Source organism: Euleptes europaea, chromosome 1 (assembly GCF_029931775.1).
Source record: "Euleptes europaea isolate rEulEur1 chromosome 1, rEulEur1.hap1, whole genome shotgun sequence".
NCBI lineage: Eukaryota > Metazoa > Chordata > Lepidosauria > Squamata > Sphaerodactylidae > Euleptes > Euleptes europaea.
Genome location: NC_079312.1, coordinates 131,510,886 through 131,524,942, shown reverse-complemented (window position 1 = coordinate 131,524,942; position 14,057 = coordinate 131,510,886). Strand labels below are relative to the sequence as shown.

Below are 14,057 nucleotides of genomic sequence, written 5' to 3'. Positions count from 1 at the left end.
AGGCACTTAACATAGGGATCCTCGGTGCCTGCAGATGGCCACTTACTGCTGCTATTTCCTTTTGCTTTAGCAGATTCAAGAATCATAGTTGCTGAGGAAGGCTTAGAGCCCCCGTGGCGCAGAGTGGTAAGCTGCAGTACTGCAGTCAAAAGCTCTGCTCACGACCTGAGTTCGATCTCGACAGAAGTCAGTTTCAGGTAGCCGGCTCAAGGTTGACTCAGCCTTCCATCCTTCTGAAGACAGTAAAATGAGTAAAGTGTAGATGACTGGGGAAGGCGATGGCAAACACCCCATAAACAAAGTCTGCCTAGTAAACGTTGGGATGTGATGTCACCCTACGGGTGAGGAATGACCTGGTGCTTTCACAAGGGACTACCTTTACCTTTTTTAAAGGAAGGCTTCCCTTAGCACCTTTAATGACTAACAGGTTTCTTTGTAGCATAGGTTTTCATAGATAGATCTGCAAAAGCTTATGCTGCTATAGTCTTTCAGGTGCCACAGGATTCCGGGTTGCCTGTGCTACAACATACTAACATGACTATCTGTCTGGAACTCCCTCTGTCTTTTTTTAAAGCATAGTTATGCATCTGTTGGTAAGATTTGCTTAGTGTCTACAATATGAAAAAGCTGTGCTACGCTTTATTGTGAATGTAGATTTTTTAAAAAAAATTCCAGTTATGCTAGACTTAGCAAGCTGCTCCATTTTTTCCTCCCAGAGGTACTTCAAATAACTAAGCATGCTGTCTTTTTATTCCTTTCCAGCTCTGTCTTGAAACTGGCATTTTGTTGCCCCTTCTGTTTTGTTTTATCTGAGTTGGCTTTAGCTTCTAGTTGGTGCCCTAAGGTTGTTGTTTTTAAATGAATAATCTTCTCTGCTGTAATTTTGAGTGGAAAATATTGTCTTTCTCTGTTTTGTAGCTAATAAAGCAGCAGCAGGTTCTAGCAGCCGCCCAGGCAGTGTAATACGTGTCTATGGCGATGAAAACAGTGACAAAGTGACACCTGGAACGTTCATACCTTACTGTTCAATGGCGCATGCGCAGCTTTGTTTCCATGGGCATCGTGATGCTGTTAAATTCTTTGTTGCGGTCCCTGGTAAGCCTTGTGTGAGACCCTTCTCCCTATTTCAGCCTGACAAGGTCAAGTTGGTGGAAAAAATACTAAAAAGCTTCTTCTCTCTAGACTTTGGATGTATTTATGGACTGTTTAATGGCTTCTTCCTTATTGATTTAGGTAGCATAAGCAGAGCCGTCTGCCTCTGCTCCAACTATAGGCCGAAAGCTGCTTCTCAGAGCAAGGGGCATGTGCTCACACTGAACCAAAGTAAAAGGAACTGCTGAAATGCCCATAGTGGAGACAGAGATGTACTCCTGAAGGGGACGATGATTAGTGCATTCTTTTGTGCTGCATTGTTTAAAGCCAGCCGCAGCAAAGTCCAGTGGCAAGATGATACGGATGCAGTGGGCTTTCTTCCCACCATCACTGTATAGCTTGAAACTATTGGCCTTGATTTCCTACTCTTTGCAGAGTCCTCTTCTGGAATCACTCAGGTCTTTTTACAAGTCCTCCTACCAAACAGAAATCTTTGCAGAATGTTTCTCACCTTCCAGCGTTTTCACAGAGGAGTTTCCTTGTAGATTTTCACCCATTGCTTTACCCAATGAGATTTAATGTAAATGTCTGCCACTTCAGAGTTGATATTTAGTACCAACTGTGTGCTACTCTTTTTTATGGAATATAAGCTTTGTAAGCAACCCCTGTCATGCTACACAGCAAGCGGAACTGAACTTCAGAAAGGGTCTCAGAAGCGCCATGAAAAGTGACTGCTAGAAAAAAGGGGAACCCCTGGGTGTATGCAGAAGCTTTTGCACCTCTTTGAGTGAAACCATAGGTAACAAAGCCAAAAGCATAGAGATACAAGTCTGACAGAATAGACAAAGGACCAATAGTGAAAGAGTTGTTATAGCAAGACAAGAATGGAGAGGAAATTTGGTGGAATGGGTGTAAAGAGAGTGGGTTGGATCCAGTGCAAGGACCATGCATGGTCTGTATAAGGATCCCCAAGCTTTCCCCTCCTACCAGTAGCATTTTTTGGCCTTAGGGACGTTTATTCCCATGTGGTGTAATAACCATATGGGTCAGGAGGCTACAGGGGGAAGAGGGCGAAATCGCTCCCTTCTCTCTCTTCCATCAGCAGAGCTCTTCTCATGCAAGAGGCAGGAGAGAGTTATCCTGTAGCCTCCTGACCCACATGGCTATTACTCCACGCAGGTTCAGCAACCCCATAAGTTAACTTTCCCAGGGCCAGAAATGGCTGCTAGAGGGAAGGGAAAGATGGGAAGATCGGTGTTCTCAGACCCTTCTGCTGATGGATTGAGGGATCCAGCCCTGTATTGTAGAAGTTGCCAGAGCTTTCATGGTAAGTAACATAAGCTTGAATTGAGGCTCAGAGTGATAGAGAACCAGCACTGACTTAAGGATGGAGATGACATGCACAGGTATTTTGAAATAAAGTGGGAAAGAGGGCAGAAAGGGAAGCAAGGAGAAAACAGCCAAAATCTAGACAAGATGCATTGGTAAGATTTTTGGTTTGACTGCAGGTAGGCTGTGTGTATGACGGAAAATCTTTTCAAACTATATCTTCAGTTAAAAAGGTATTTTGATAAACAGAGCTTCTGCTTGAAATGTTGAAGACTTACTATTAGAGTTTTGCATCACCTCTCTGCTGACATTTTGTGGTGGGCTCCACCTCTTGAGGCGGCCATGTTGTGGTTGGTTCTGCCTCCTGAGGCAGCCATGTTGTGGTGGCCCCCCCACCGCCTTGTGTCAGAATTCCAAAGGTGCCCACAGGCTCAAAAAAGGTTGGGGAACCCCTAATCTAGATAACCATTTCGGAAAGCCTTTGTATCTGAAACCGCTCCATAAAATGTAATGCTGTTGATGCTTTTTTTTTTTAACAGGTCAGGTTATTTGTCCCCCGGCGGGAGGAAGTCCTGATCTGTCAGGTGATAAAATGACACTCACTGCACAGGAGTCCAACAGCCAAGCTTCTTTGAAATCCATGTTGGTAATAAGTGGAGGAGAAGGGTACATTGACTTCAGGATGGGTAAGAACCTTGAACTTATCGGGAGAAATTTATTTGCTTTGATCCGTTCAGTAAAATGTGAGAAGCATTTGTTTTTAGGAACATAAGAAAGGCCATGCTGGATCAGACCAAGGTCCATCCAGTCCAGCAGTCTGTTCACACAGTGGCCAACCAGGTGCTTCTAGGAAGCCCAAACTAGACAACTGCAGCAGCATTGTCCTGCCTGTGTTCCAAAGCACCTAATATGATAGGCATGCTCCTCTGATCCTGGAGAGAATAGGTATGCATCATGACGAGTATCCATTTTTTTTTACTAGTATCCATGAATTGCCCTAAGAGCCCCGTGGCGCAGAGTGGTAAGCTGCAGTACTGCAGTCCAAGCTCTGCTCACGACCTGAATTCGATCCCAACGGAAGTTGGTTTCAGGTAGCCGGCTCAAGGTCGACTCAGCCTTCCATCCTTCCGAGGTCGGTCAAATGAGTACCCAGCTTGCTGGGGGTAAAGGGAAGATGACTGGGGAAGGCACTGGCAAACCACCCCGTAAACAAAGTCTGCCTTGGAAATGTTGGGATGTGACGTCACCCCATGGGTCAGGAATGACCCGGTGCTTGCACAGCGGACCTTTACCTTTACCCTTTTTTTATGGATAGCCCTCTCCTCCATGAACATGTTCACTCCCTCTTAAAGCCTTCCAAGTTGGCAGCCATCACCACATCCTGAGGCAGGGAGTTCCACAATTTAACAATTTTCAATTGATTTACAAAGTAGACATGATTTAGGGATGTTCCTAAATCTCCTTTGACTCTGTTTAGAAGACAGAGAGCATACAGACAGCTCTGGAGGTTTTTCTATGATTTTGTATTCTGTTTGGCTTATAGAAAATGGGAGTATGCATCACTTCCAATTTGCCCAGGCAAAACTATCTGCAGCAGTGGCTTTATTTGAATGTTGATAGAACCAGAATCATTTGAGCATATCCTTTTGTAGTGTCCCCGCCCCCCCCCCCAATTCTGCCATAAGTCTTAATGTGTGACTGTGGCCCACTCAGACCATTTCAGTCCATTTCACTTGAAAGGGTTGTTGTGAAGATAAAATAGTGGGGTGATGATGTGTGCCGTCCTGAGCTCCTTGGAGGGAACAGCTGGATAAAAAAGTATAATACAGACTTTAAAAAATCAAATTTATGATAATTTATGATAATTTGAATATTTGATTTCTAAATCCTTATCTGGGATTCGGTTGCCTTGTTTTCTTTTAGAAGGTCTGAGTAGACAATACTGACAAGGGTCTGATTCAGTATAAGGTTCATGAGTTTAAATGCCACTAAAAGCCTCATAGCTAGAGGAGGGCCCGTGGCTCAGTGGTAGAGCATCTGCTTGGCATGCAGAAGGTCCCAGGTTCAATCCCCGGCATCTCTAGTTAAAGGGACCAGGCAAGTAGGTGATGTGAAAGACCTCGGCCTGAGACCCTGGAGAGCTGCTGCCGGTCTGAGTAAACAATATTGACTTTGATGGACCAAGGGTCTGATTCGGTATAAGGCAGCTTCATGTGTTCAAGGCTCCTACCTAAGAATACAGTGCCAAGAGACTGCAACAAGAATCCACTTTAGCTTGGAGCGGGCATCTGTTGTTTTTTGGAGGCCCTTCTGGTTCCCTTCCTTTAACTAATATCATGGGAGGAAGGGATGGGACCCAAATGGCATGTTCAGAGCACTTTTGTTGAGTCAGCCTGCAAGTTGGTATAATAAGAATGATGTGTATGTAGCTATGGTAGGGACAATAGGCTGCTTAATATTCCTTGGTCTTAATTTTTTATTAGGACGTGGCTGCCCTTCCTGTATGCCCTGCAGTTCCATTGGTCTGTTCCCATAAAATATTCTATCTGTTTTCCAGGTGATGAAGTTGGTGAATCTGAACTCCTCGGAGAGGCCCTGCAACTTGAGCCTTCTGTAGCCAAAGCTGAAAGGAGCCACCTGATAGTGTGGCAAGTAATGTGTGGCAATGAATAACACTCCCCAGCCCTGCGGAAAGCAGCTTGAGACTTTGAAAACATTTTGCATGTCTTTGGTTTTTGTTTTCATTGTTTGCAAAACCCATTTCACTGCATACCGTCTGAGCATTCCTTTGCCATTTGGCTTTATATCACAAACCTCTCAAACCTTAACAATACAGGAATCGGCTCGTGCTGTTTTACTGCATCAATGTTACGTAGCGAGAACAGATCTGTTTTCGCCAAGCAAACGGAAGCTCTGCATCTTTACTGTATTGCTCCGTCTCTGTTTGTAGAAGAATTTGTTTCGTTTGACAAGTGTCACTTTCCCATCACAAATTGATTTTTAAATGTTAGGACATCTTTTGTTCATCTGCACAACATTTATTGAGTAAAACAGCAGAGTTATTTTCAGCGAAGTATTTTTAAAATATCAGACGAATTATAATCAAGCTTCATTCTGCGCATTCAATGAGGGCTAAAACGAGTTAAGTCTTTACATGGTTGTTTCTAAATCCCACCATTCTTGTTTACCCTGCTGCACTGAATGTCCTTTGCTCATCTCAAGATCCTGAAGAAGGCAGAAGTGGTTATGTAGATACATCCCAATAATAACTTGTTTCAAGATTAATTACTGTAACACACAAGATGAGAGAAGTACTGGCCCTTGGTGATGCGGGTCATGTTTTTGGCGAGGAGAATCTTTAATGGTTTATTTCCTTTTATCTTGGGAACTTGTGAAGTTATCTCGAAGGAGAGGTTTAGGATGATTGTCAAACTACTTTTTTTGCCACTTGAGCAGAGGTCAGGTTGTTTTTGGCATGCCTTTTATCTTGGACCTTAGCTGGTCAGTTTCATGGCCCCTTGTGTAGAAGGGCTCCAGCAGAAGCAGAGAATCAGCTGGGAGTCCTAACAGCTCATATTACTGGGTGAGGGGAGCCCTTATTAGGCCAAAAATGCATTGTTTTTCATAGGCCATTTAACTAATGAAGCTCTATATGCCATTTTGCTTCTTTGAACTGAATAAGCAACAGATTGGCAATTACTTGCATTTATGTAGTCACATGATTTTAATTGGACAATACCACTGTACAGGGTCTGAGTCTCCCCCTGAGTTGGAGGATACCAAGAAATAACTTCATACAACTCATTCTGCCTTCTTGCTATATATATATATATATGTATTTTAATATATGGTAAAGTTTGGGTAGCGTCACCTCCTTTGGTACAGAGTCCCCAGTACAAAACTCAGTTGAATGCTACACTTTTTAATTCCCTAAAGGATATAAAAGCCTCCCAATATTATTTCATATCTTGGAAATTATGAGCTAAAATGTTATTTCTCAGATAGGTCCCACCAAGAGACTGGGGCTATTCTTATTAGATGGGAGCTGATAATATAGTTCAAGTGACAGAATGGAAAAAGTATTTAAAAACAAAACAAAGGAAAAAAAATAAAACTGTCCTGAAAAACTGCCTGAACATTTTATGCAATAGGAGCAGTTTGTGATCTGTTGAGGAAACATATTTATATATATATATATATACATACACACACATTAATTTTTTAAAACATGGTAAGCTGAGGTCTATTGTGTAAATATTTATTTAGGCAGCTTTTTAAAAAATGTGCATCTTCCTGATAAAATTCAGAAAAATTCCATTCAGGTCTCTCGGTTATAGATTTATATGTATAAATACTTTTTAAGAGCATATTTTGTACACAACTAATTGGTTCTGGTAAGTATGTATTTAGAGCATCATGTGTGGTTAAAAATCACTGAATGTCTAATACCTTGGTAGTAGAATTTCCCCCCCTCCGGTATGCCAAAAGCAATGAGTGATCACAGTTTGCTCTCGAAAATTTTAGCTTGACTGAACTGTTCTTAGAAAATTCAGAAAAAGAATCTAAAAATCCTTTGACAGATCCAGAGGAGCATGTGGCTTTTTGTCTTGTTTTTTTCTTTCCCCCCAAACAGCAGTCACACATACACCAACCTTATGCTGTGTTGCGACTTCAAGCACTTTTTTAGATGGGAGAGATTAAAAATAAATTTGGAAGATGGGGTTCCGCAGCAAAAAATAATGAAGCAGCATTCACTGCATGCGACTCAAGATGCATCTTTAGGGTTCTATGTTGTCGTCTAAGGTTTCCAAGCTCAATATGGAGCTCTTTTTATCTTGGGAATCCAAATGAAACCCTTGCTGTCTCTTCACAGTAATGTGAGCCTGTCACTCTGGGAACCGCACCTCTGGACTCCTCGCCTGGATTGGCATAGCTTTCAGAGCTTTCATGGGAAGTTGAATTGTCACATTCACATTATTGGAAATAGATCTAAAAGATCCCCACCACCACCATGCTCGCACACTTTGGGTAGTTCTTTTATTTAAGATGATAGTGTTGTTTCTCTGAAGTGCTTCACTGCTTTCAAACAGATGCATATGGGAAGCATGCTAATGTCTTGCCAGATGTGTTGGGTAAACTGTGCCATTCTATTCTCATTGGATCAACTGCTTATATACAGTAGAAGAGATGAGAGTTCAGCAGAGACTTCAGCACTATTATCAGTGCAAATGAAAGACCGAAACACATTTTCTTGCCCTTATTTAATTTTAAAATGTGGCCCCTGTCCTAAGAAATAGCCTGTTTAGAAGGTAGGAGTCATCACCATTCACTGAGATTTATACACTCCCTGTTGCTGAGCACTTTTAAGGGTAGGTAGTAAAATGTGGTGCATCTCATGCATCAGATGATTGCCTAAAAACTCAATCTTGAGGATGTCTTATGTTATCACATACTCATAGTTTGTTTAAAAAAAATCAGGAGTGGGAATGAATCTCTTGGTAGTTGACAGCTTTTTTAATAGTTTGAGAGAGCGTTTCGAGCACAAAGATATGCGGCACATGATTTGTCTGGGGTAAATGTGTCTTGCATGGTAAAAGGCAAAACAAAAGTTATATATCCTGCCATACTGTTAATTTCTTGTAAGGTCTTCCTGCATTGGATCAGTTAGAGCTGGCAGAGTGTAGACACTTTATCATAGGCTGCCTTAGTAACTCAGAAATGTTTTATAATCTTCTAATATGCTAACTGTTCTAAAGAACACAGTGTCTTGAAGATAATGTGTAACTGAATATTTATTTCCATGTGAGTATTACGAAAGTTACCAAAGGACTGAACTGACTTGGCACTCTTGGAATTGACCCTTGTGCATACAGGATCTCATGAAGATCTTAAATTTTGTAAAAAAAAAAAAAAAAAGTGACACAGAATGGAGAAAACACATTCTTTGTGGATGCTAACTTTATTTTCCTAACAGGGTTATGCCATATTGTAACAACCTATGTTGCACCTCAAAAACATTGTTCTATACACTAACTGTTTTTCTTTCCCTCTAACAATTTCATTACTGCACATTTCTCAATCTTTTAAACATGTTTTAAAACATTTTATGGTCTTTACTTTTTTTGGAAAATGTCTAGACACTTTACGCTGAATCTTACTTGCCTCTGTAACCTTGAGATGGATACTGCAGCATCAAACTTGCTGTCTGTTTAAAACTTGAGGCTTTTTTTCTGTGAGCCAGAAAAGCTCACGTAGCAGTGAAGTTATTTCAGTATTTATTATTGAATCCTTGGGGGTTCAGAATGTAACTTTGTACATGAAATATATATATAAATATGTATATGAAATACACACTTGTCTTGGCATTTTTCTTGCAACCTCCTGTGAGCATAGATTGGTCTTTAAGGGTGTATTCACATGACTAAAATAAGCTTTTTGCCAAAGTAAAGTTTTGAAATGTGGTGTTGGAAGAGAGTGTTATAGATACTGTGAACTGCCCCCCCCCCAAAAAAAGTGGGTTCTATGGCAAACAGTCTGTCAGGAGGTAGGATTTCTTAAACTGGATGTGAGAAATGCCTGTGCTGAATAAGTGAGCCTCCCAGGGAATCCAGCCACACCCAGGAGGATCAGGGAACCAAGAACAAATAGAGAAATTTTTATTCAGTGTACCTATAGTTTAATTAAGACTTAAAACTTTAATTAAAGTTTATTAGGTTAATAAACAGTGTACCTACCTATATAGTTTAAGTTTAAGAAATTTGGCTCTCAAAAGAAATCTCAATCGTTGTACTGTTGATATTTGGCTCTTTTGACTAATGAGTTTGCCGACCCCTGTCCTAGACCCTTATTAAAGCACTCTACTAAACCGTTCCATGATACTACAACCCTATTTCCTTTATAAATATGGCCTCCTAGACATTTCGGGTTTACATATTCTGTGGAATCATAGAAGTGTGGAATAGGGCTGTCGATTCGATTTGTCCCGAACCGAAAAACAGCCGAATTTCCCCCAATTCGGCTGTTTTTCGGTTCGGGAGGAACCAAACTCAAAAAAGGCGGGAAACGGGGGAGCCGAATTTGCCGACTTCGGGGGTTCGGCAAATAAATTCGGCAGATTCGGGGTTCCCCCCCGCACCTTCACGGGGCTTCCATGAAGGCGCACGGGGGGCCCTTTAAATAGATCCGTGCCTCCCGGCTGGGAGGCACAGATCTATTCCACACACCCCCGAGCGCCTTCAGGGGGGGCCCTTTAAATAGATCTGTGCCTCCCGGCCGAAATTGCAGAAATTGACATGATTGATAAGGAGGAGATACAAAAGAAAATTCTGTTTGCAAAACAAACGTTCTTTGAACATGCAACAAGCCAGGAAAATTCCTAGATTACTCACTTAGAAGACAAGCGGGGGGAAAGACAATAATGGGCATTAAGATAATGGACAAAATCAGTTTCAAAGAAAGAGACATAAAAGAGCAATTTTTAAAATATTTTGAAAATTTATATCGAACTCAGACATATAAGAAGAATATAGATGAAATAGATAAATATATTATTAACTCTAAGCTGAAAACTCCGTCTCAGTGCTTACATTTATCCCTCTATCCGTCACACCTTCCTAATCACTTCAAGCAGACCATTCCACAAAGTGGGAGCCACAACAGAAAAAAAAAAAAAACATGTACAAGGCAGCTCTTGGTCTTACCCTTTTGGAAGGTGAAACCTTTGGAAGACGTTGCTCAGATGAGTGAAGCTGTCCTAGCAGAGCAGGAGAGGCTGTCCTGTAGATATAAGGGGCCAAGGCCATGCAGGTTAGACACCTACACTACTGTGTTCAGTTTGGGGCACTGCAATTTAAGAAGGATGTAGACAAGCTGGAACATGTCCAGAGGAGGGCAACAAAGATGGTGAGGGGTCTGGAGACCAATGAGAAAAGGTTGAAGGAGCTGGGTATTTTTAGCCTGAAGAGGAGAATGGGATATGATAACCATCTTCAAGTACTTGAAGGGCTGTCATAGTGGATAGTGCAGAGTTGTTTTCTGTTGCCCAGTAGGTCAGACCAGAACCAACGGGTTCAAATTAAACCAAAAGAGTTTCCGTCTAGACATTAGGAAGAATTTTCTAACAGAGCGGTTACTCAGTGGAACAGGCTTCCTCAGGAGATGGTAAACGATCCTGGAGGTTTTTAAGCAGAGGCTAGATGGCCATCTGTCAGCAATGCTGATTCTATGACCTTAGGCAGATCATGAGAGGGAGGGCATCTTCGCCAACTTTTGGGCATGGAGTAGGGGTCACTGGGTGTGTGTGGAGGAAGGTAGTTGTGAATTTCCTGCACTGTGCAGGGGGTTGGACTAGATGACCCTAGTGGTCCCTTCCAACTCTATGATTCTTTGTGGGTGATAACCAGCACATTGACTTGAATCTGATAAGTGGCCTGTAAACAACGGAGTGACTGCAGAATGGGTGTAATTGTGCATACTCTGCCTAGCTCCAGACAATAACCCCAGCTGCACCGTTCTGAATCAGCTGGAGATTCTGAAAGGATATGTGAATTGATATATAAAATATTGGCCTGGTGAAGGTATACTCCAAGGTAGTGCCTGAGTAAAGGTGGCATTGGGGGTAAACGCCCAACAAAATGGAACTGGCCATTTGTGAATATGATGGCTTAATCTTTAAATCTCTAAGCCAATATAAAAATTGCTTTGAGTTAAGACTGAATCATCTATCATTGCACCTTAAAATGGGTTCTTGACTGGCTCCAATGTTCTCGTATTCCCAACCCTAATAAATAGTGGACATTCTGCTGCAACTGAATTCTTCGATGGAAAATCACAGAGCAGAGCAAGAGGCGATGCAGCATAATGTAGCAGAGCTAAGAGAAGAGCTGAGACCTGGAAAAGTGTCAGTTCAAATGGCACCTCTGCTATTAATTTAAATGACCTAATCTAATAGATGTTTTTCCCATTTGGAATTTCTCGTCTGCAATATTGGGATAAGAATACTGACTTGATTTACAAGGTTATTGTCAGAATAATGCATGTAAAATGTTTTGTATGCTGAAAGTGCTACCTAAATGCTACTGTATTAAGAGCACTTTAGACTTATGACATGGGAGCACTGTGATACAGCTGAGCCACAGTTTGTTTTTAAAAAGCATTTAATGTTAAAGGTTCTATAATGTACTGCAATAGATTCATAAATAGCATATTTGTTGCTATAACAGCCTTCCCTCCTTCATGTCCTGGTTAACACTTCCAATTTTCTATGACTATACTTTTCTTCCAATTTTCTATGACTATACTTGCTCACATCTGGAGCAAACCTGCAGGTGAGAAGTATTGTAGTGTTTAATAAGTTAGAAGCGCAATCGTATAAGAGAGACAACAAAGGAAAAGTAAGTATCATAGTTTATTTCCGGTCATGTGGGGCTCTGTGCACCGCCGTGTGTGTGTGTGTGTGTGTGTGTGTGGGCAGGGGAGGCTGGGGCCCGGTCACGTAGGGCCAGCGTGCGCAAGTGTGTGTGTGTGGGGGGGAAGGTTTTTCTCTCTTTTCTTCCTCTTTTTCTGTCACTCTCCTTTTATCTCCCTCTCTTTCCCCCTCTTTTTCTGTCTCTTTCTTTGTCTCCCTCTGTCCTTTTCTTTCTGTCTCCCTCTCTCTTCATTTCTTTCTCCCTTTCTTCCTCCCTCTTCCTCTTTCTCTGTTTTCCTTCCTCCCTTGCCGATCGACTGTGGGCTGCCCCCCCCTGGCACCTCGTTTTCTCGGGACCACTGCTGGCTGCCCTTCCGCCTGGGAGGGGGGAGTGGGGGCACCCTGCAGGCCTTCTCTGTGTGGCCTCCCCTGGGGTTGCCAACCTCCAGGTGGTGGCTGGAGACCTGGCAACCCTAGCCTCTCCCCCCCACCGGGAGATCTACACCTGGTATGGCCCCTGAATGATGTCATAAATGTGCAAATGGCCCTTGGCAGGAAAAAGGTTCCCCACCCCTGATATAAATGATGGCTTTTGCTAGCTAAACCCAATGGGAGTAGTGATCCAGAAAGGATGAAGTGCATGTATGAATTTTTTTTTAAGTTATGAAAATGAATCCAAGCCATGTTTAAATTTAAAATAAAACAGTCAATCAGCAAAAATAAAACCACTATAAAACAATTGTTGGCCTATTCTTTCTGTTAAAGCTTCCATTTCTGTACAAGCATGCCATTAGTAAATGATCTTATATTGTATTTCAGATGGGATTTTTTTCACCAGCTCTACACAATAGGATTTGTGGTACAGGATTGCAGAAGATGTACTTTCCTTGCTGCTGAAGCCACTAGTGGGGCAGGGGTGGGCTGGCTAGTTGTGCCTGATCTTGTTTTTTTAACTAGGATCCCTGTGGTGTTTTAAAATGACAGAGCAAAACCTCTGTTTCAGTTTAGCTGTTAACTGTGAAGAAATTTTGAGGATACACTCTTGCATAAGAGTGTAAATGCTTGACCAGATCAGACCGAGGTCCATTGGCCTTTTTGACGGAATCCCAGGAAGCTTGCTGGATGATCCAAGAAACTGGCCAGTGGTCCACTGGCAGATTACAATGTACTTTTTGGCTACCATGGTCTTTGATCAGCCACAAAGATCAGTAGGGTAAATGAAAGTCATAATTTTTTTTAACCATGCAATCTTTTCCCATCAGCAAACTAATGAGAGGCAGTGTGGTGTAGTGGTTAAGAACGGTGGTTTGGAGCGGTGGACTCTGATCTGGAGAACCAGGTTTGATTCCCCACTCCTCCACATGAGCTAATCTGGTGAACTGGATTTGTTTCCCCAATCCTACACACGGAGACAGCTGGGTAACCTTGGGCTAGTCACAGCTCTCTCAGCCCCACCTACCTCACAGGGGATCTGTTGTGGGGAAAGGAAGGGAATGTGATTGTAAGCCGGTTTGAGTCTCCCTTAAGTGGTGGAGAAAGTCGGCATCTAAAAAACAACTCCTCCTCTTCTTCTTCCTCTTCCTCTTCTTCTTGCTGTAGAATAAAATGCCATTCTAAAATGAAGAAAAAACATGAGAATCCCAGTGACAGACATTGGTTTTCTTTTGTGCGTGTGTGATTCACAGACTAATGTATTCATTCAGCCTTACAAGCTGAACACGAGATGGCGCTCTTGCAGTTTCCTACACAGTTGTCTGCTTATCCTCGCTCTCTCTCGCGCACATTACTAATTCAAGGATTCCATCTCTTCACACCCACAGCAGTTAGAGGAGACATAACTATGATTTGGTTTACCATGCCTGGTTTACGATTGTGATGATTGTACTGGTTAAAAGGAGGACATATATCCCTTTTAGCTAGGTGGCTCACCACAAAGAATGGTTTGTGTTTGTAAGTGTGTAATTCATAGGGTGGCAGAAGCCAGCAGTAAGGCAGGGTTTCTAAACTGAATGAACAGTCCTGTTACCTGTTATGGAAGACTTACATTCTTATTTAAAACAGAGCATCTTTTACATAATGGCAGAATGAGTCAATATACACTAGCATAAAACCTCAGTATTTGAATTAGGCTGGCTAGGTTGCTTTGGTGGACAACCTCCCACCATTAGTCTTCGTCCCACTCCACCACTTGATAGGGCAGCAGGAGGAAAATGGGAGGGGTAAAGCGGCA

The 14,057-nt window shown here is 42.2% G+C and overlaps 1 protein-coding gene across 3 annotated transcripts in view; it reads left to right on the top strand.

Moving 5' to 3' along the window:
* The window catches only part of SPAG9 (sperm associated antigen 9), a 92,891-nt gene extending 87,494 nt beyond the window's left edge, over positions 1–5,397 (top strand). For all 3 annotated transcript variants that reach the window (XM_056865684.1, XM_056865676.1, XM_056865693.1), the window contains 3 exons: positions 919–1,095; positions 2,961–3,107; positions 4,979–5,397. In XM_056865684.1, coding sequence (XP_056721662.1) covers positions 919–1,095; positions 2,961–3,107; positions 4,979–5,094 — 440 coding nt within the window. In that variant the 3' untranslated portion in view covers positions 5,095–5,397. The remainder of the gene's footprint in view (positions 1–918; positions 1,096–2,960; positions 3,108–4,978) is intronic.
* The last annotated feature ends 8,660 nt before the right edge of the window (positions 5,398–14,057 follow it).